The sequence below is a fragment of the Egretta garzetta genome, unplaced genomic scaffold, assembly GCF_000687185.1.
Source record: "Egretta garzetta isolate BGI_Z169 unplaced genomic scaffold, ASM68718v1 scaffold235, whole genome shotgun sequence".
In the NCBI taxonomy this organism is placed as follows: domain Eukaryota; kingdom Metazoa; phylum Chordata; class Aves; order Pelecaniformes; family Ardeidae; genus Egretta; species Egretta garzetta.
This window is the reverse complement of record NW_009259792.1, coordinates 1,512,133-1,517,468: the sequence shown is the minus strand read 5'-3', so window position 1 is coordinate 1,517,468 and position 5,336 is coordinate 1,512,133. Positions and strand designations below refer to the sequence as shown.

Below are 5,336 nucleotides of genomic sequence, written 5' to 3'. Positions count from 1 at the left end.
CTCCTTTCAATACAGCATGTGTTTTTTATTTATCTAACTCACCTCTGAATGTTTTACAAATCAGAAGTAAAATACTAGCAGTTCCATCACTAATACCTGTTCTTCTTCCCCCCATCACCCTTATACATACATTCTAAGAAACCAGCTAAAAGACACACACAAAATGTAGAGATTATCAGATATTTGGACCGATTACTTACATCATACTTTGCAATTCAGGCGTAAAGCTTGTCGATTTTCTTCCACCACTTGAAGAGGCAATCGTTGACATTGGGCTAGCCACAGTGCTGCTCATCTGAGTAAACAAAGAAATAACAGCACTTAAAATACTTGTAATTTTTTTTCTAAAGAGAGCATATGTGTGTTTCACACTAGGTATTCAAAAGAGAAGAAAAGCTTTTTGGGGCAGACTTGCAAAGACTCTGCATGCAAAAAGAAGCCTATCTGAGACACTGTAGAAAACATAAGAGAGTTGATGTTTACTGTAACCGAAGTATTGGAAATGTGGGCTATTTTTAAAAATATCATCTCAGCAACCCATTTAGAGGCACCCTAGCAGCACCAATGGAAAAGTATTAAGATAAAAACACTGTTAGTCTGGAATACATGGTATTCATAGATACCAGTATCTTGATACCCAGAATATCCTTTTCTATTCCTGCGGTATCCTACTCACTAGTAAATCACATCCATGCTGTCTCCACTGAGACTAAGGGGAGTAAAACAGAATCTCAGAAAAAGCCAGATAAAACTTGATGAGCCCTAAGATTGCAAGCTTCCTTTCTAAAACACCAGCTTTATGTACACATAGTACTTAAGTCTTCAAAACAGAAGAGCATTAGAAAGAGTGGGACCCGAGCACTTTCACAATACCTCTATGACTAAAGGTACCATCCTTACACAAAATGTTTTACGGCCTTTCTATACAAATTTCTCATTAAAAACTTCAAACCAAACCCAAGACAGTTGTACTCTTAGTCTATGAATTAACTAACATATCTGTATTTTCCTCTTTACTAAAAGGTAAGTCAAATGCCTTTAAATAATTTCTGTTTTCAAAAATAATTTATTATTAAAACACTGACAAATCAAAATTTAATTATGGAAAACTCTAAAAATATAGAATAGGGAGTTTCATTTTTCCCTTCAAGAAATTTTTTAACAAAGAACTGCACAAACTACAGAAGTCTCCTGATAAACAGAATCTCTTCCCACTACACTTCTTCCTCTTCTAGTTTGCGGCACACAAGCAATAGTCGAGTTGTACTGCTCGTTTCTTGTATTATTAGTAGTAGCAGTAGTAATGACAATGAGAACCATACGTTAATATAGCTTGCTTTGCTGTAAGACCTCTAAAGGGATCCTACCTTTCTCCACTTTTAAATTTTACAGTTAAGAGAGATTTCCTTTCTAAAAAACAATCTAGAAGTACATGACCAGACTTAGATTAAATGCCATTAAAAGCACTGCAATCAATCATAAATATTATGCTTTGGTTTAAGAAAACTTGCAATACTCTAAATACAAAGCATAAGATACTTTCAAAAAGTAACAACAGAATTAGTGTTTTGAAAGGCTAATGATGTAACAGCAAAAGGATGCATAAACTTATTTTTGTTGTTCATTTAGATATGTTTACTTTTTTATTAATGCTTTCAAGTAGATCATCACAGACTTCAGTTCATCTTCAAGCCGATTCTAATTTAGGTCCCCATCCTGCAAGCACTTATACACATGTGTAACTTTAATCACAAATTTACTCCCACTGAAGTCTGATTTTAATCACATGAGTAGTTACACACCAGGCTTAAGTGTTGGCAGGATCCTGCCATAATCAACAGTTACCAAAGAGTCATATAATATAAACAGCCAAATTAGCGAGTTCAAAAAAAAAAAAAATTAAAAAAAAGCAAAAACCATCTATAACATGAAGAAAGGTGACAGAGTATTTCTAGGAAAGCTCTACACATGGAAGGGAGTGAAGAGGAAGCTGCAACGGTACCCAGAAACAGCCCAAAGATTTGGAAATTTATACGTTTTCCTGTTCATTATTTGATTGGGACTGATTAGAATTCATTTTAGTAGCTACGTATTTATATCCAATATCACAGTATCAATATTCCTAAATACAAATAAATACACTGTAAATTCTCAATTTTACACAGACCCTAGAGAAAGTAGTTAGGGGAACATCTCAGTTAATACTTTCTAAAACAGCTGTAGAAAAAATCCTGAAACATGATAATAATGTGCCTTAAAGCTTAAAAAACTGAATAACATACAAAGACTTAAGGGGTTTTTTAAGTTTGTTTTTTTTTTTCTCAACTAACTACATCAATTAAAACACATGGCTTTTTTTTTTTTTTTTTAATCCAGGGCAGACATTTTGTTTTAGCCATGAGGTTCTGTTCTGCTAATTTATGAAGCATTCTCCCAAAATTTGCAAAAAACATGGGACATGATTCCATAGTTGCCTCCTCACAGCGTAACATTTGCGATTCACACATGTCCTATTTTGGAGTAAATACTTTTGTAAGGTTCCTGCCCTCCAAGTGGACAAGAACAGTTTAATTTAAAAAAAAAAAATGGAGGGCTGTACATCTGTGTAAGAATCAGTAGGTTTGAGAGCTGAAAGCTTATCAGCTACTGCTTCACTAAAAACTTGGTCTTCCTATTGCAACCAAATGATTTAACTTTCAAATCAAGCAGGTGTACAGCATTTTCTTGACATAAAAAACCAACAGCTTGTCAGGCTTCATCAGACCCTTTACAATAATTACTTCCACAGCCCACGTTTTGTTTGATGGTTTAGATAATTAACTTCTTTACACATCAAAGTCCCATCGTCCGTATGTTCTATTTCCTTTCTTCCGGACATTAAAAAAAAAAAAAAAAAAATCATGCAGAAGCACTCCCAAATCAATTTTCTTCAATAAGTACAGCTAACATGGAACTGAAAAGCCTACTGTAATCTTCAATGGGTCAATATACTGTATTTGTTTTAGCTCTGAACTGAAATGCAGCTGTTTGCCATATTCTACAAAACGAATTCAGATGTTCAGATTAGGTCACAGATTATTTCAACATGCCATATTTTAATCATGAACTCTAGCAAGAAGATAACTTCTGATTAACACTATTTGGACGAGTAATTATGAGTTCCTATCCAAATAGGTCCAGCTTTTACAGATTCTTTTCCCACAAGTAAAATACTGCAATGAACTGTATAATTAAAAAATATACATTAAAAGGTATATATAAACATTAGTATAAATATTTGAAAGGATCTACTGTTGTGTCAATGTCTTTTACATTAAAGAGTCACAACAGAAAATAGTACTTGTTCCACATGAATCTGCACACAAAAAGAGTTCTCCACTGAGGGAAACAGGTTCTGTCATTTCTCAAGGTTAGGCCCATCCCTCTCACCAAGGTAAGACACCTGGGCAGACTTTCATTTCAGAGCCATCCTTCACATCCACATCCACTCTGAAATTACCAAGCAATACTAACTCACATTGATGGCTGTCCGGTCAATACACCATCTGTATAACCCACCTATTTATTCAAGATCCAGTTGAGAGACGTGTAAGAACTGAAGTTCTACTGCTCCTAAAACTTGAATTTAATATCAGGCTATACATCTAGCCCATAACCGTAGAGCACCAAATCTCCTAGCTATTTCATATCATTTGGGACATACATAAGCAGTCTTAAAATTTATACATGCACAGCACACACAGTCAACACCTCCATCTATTGAAATATTACTCAAATACTTCACTAACCACTAATGCCAGAATGTCACATGAGGATCTAAGAGAAGGGTGCATCCAGTCACTACAGAACAGTCGTCCAATGCATCTGTTCAACAGTTGATCTAAACTCAATCAGGAAGAACAAGCATTAATATTGCTACAGCTTTCACTTCAAAAAAAAGAAAAAAAAAAAGGGGGACACAAGTCTAAACTGGGTCAGTTTAAAAAAAAAAAATAAAATATGGAGTTTCACCAATTTTATCCGATGTCTCTGTTACAGGCTAAAGAAGGTGCTGAGTTACCCAAAAAAGCAGTGTCCCTGCATAATTTTTTACATTAAATAAGACATTAGAGTAGAATTTACTATTATGATGACTTAATTCACCAAACATACATCTAATGTGGTTACTGCATCAGTCCTCTTTTCTTGCCCTTCATAAATACATTTTGCATATAACCTGAAATCATGCAAAAATTTAAAGACTGACATATTTTCATTTATATAAGCCCAAACAAAACAGGAAGGAAATAAAAGCCAAGATAACTATGAATTAACAGAAAATTAAAATTAATGCTTTTGTTTGCACACCCTCTACTTCAGAGTAATTAGATTAACTAGTCTGTTACCACCGAGTATTTTACTGCGTGCGTGGCCTCACATGCTCACAAGAGTGTAAGATAACAGTCTTCTAGGACTGGAGATGTAAGAACTTAATTAACTACAGGAAATACAGATTTTTGTTAGTGCACTTTTAAAAACCAAAGACACAACCATAAACCCTGTTGAACACATGCAAGAGTGACTTTCTAAGCGTATGCTCAAAGTTATAAATAAAAAATTTAAAAGTTTAAAAAAAAAGTAACCAAATACTGGAGTACTTATATTGTTTTGCTGATCACTGACTCTCCCAATAGCATGGAATAACTGAAAATTAAAACAATGGAGTATTAAATCCTTAAGTTCTCCTGAGCTGTTCAAGCAGACTGGAACTAGAAACACTCTAACGGGTCTCAAATAAGCACAATGCATGGATGATCTATATTTTGCATCAAATTAATGATTCAAAATGTATAATGAAACTCATTTTATCATCCTCTAATCTGTTCGGGTCCAAAAAATCGTCTTGTGTAATAATTCAGAAATGGCTTTGTTTAGAGGCAATAAGGTAACTTCCATATTCCCTAAACATGGCCTCTTAAAAAGACAAGCAGATAAAGCAAAGGCACAAACTTTCAAGGAACAGCCAGACCAGACCCAGGGTTAGAAGCAATCTGCAGGCAGGCAGTGACACATCTGCATCAGGTCTGCACACAATAATATTGTTCAAAGCTAGGGATGCAATCTCAGCTTTCTTGCATTTTTTAATTAATTAACAAAGTATCACAAAGTGGAATGCATGAACTATTCATGCTAAGGATAACACATTACATCTGCTACTGCTGCTCCCATTTATTACCTGACAGACTAGAGGCTTATGATAGCTTTATTTTAAAGTGAATACCAGAAAGAAATATTCATCTTATAGCTGTCAATGCACAGCCCAGCTTTCACCACCCAGACAAATAAGCATCTCATCT

General features: G+C 34.6%; 1 protein-coding gene across 1 annotated transcript in view; it reads right to left on the bottom strand.

Annotated features, from left to right (window-relative positions):
- SUPT3H (SPT3 homolog, SAGA and STAGA complex component) overlaps positions 1-5,336 on the bottom strand; it is a 232,164-nt gene that overhangs the window by 221,681 nt on the left and 5,147 nt on the right. Inside the window, exon 2 of the mRNA XM_035895129.1 lies at positions 201-295. Within this exon, the coding sequence (XP_035751022.1) occupies positions 201-295 (95 nt within the window). The remainder of the gene's footprint in view (positions 1-200; positions 296-5,336) is intronic.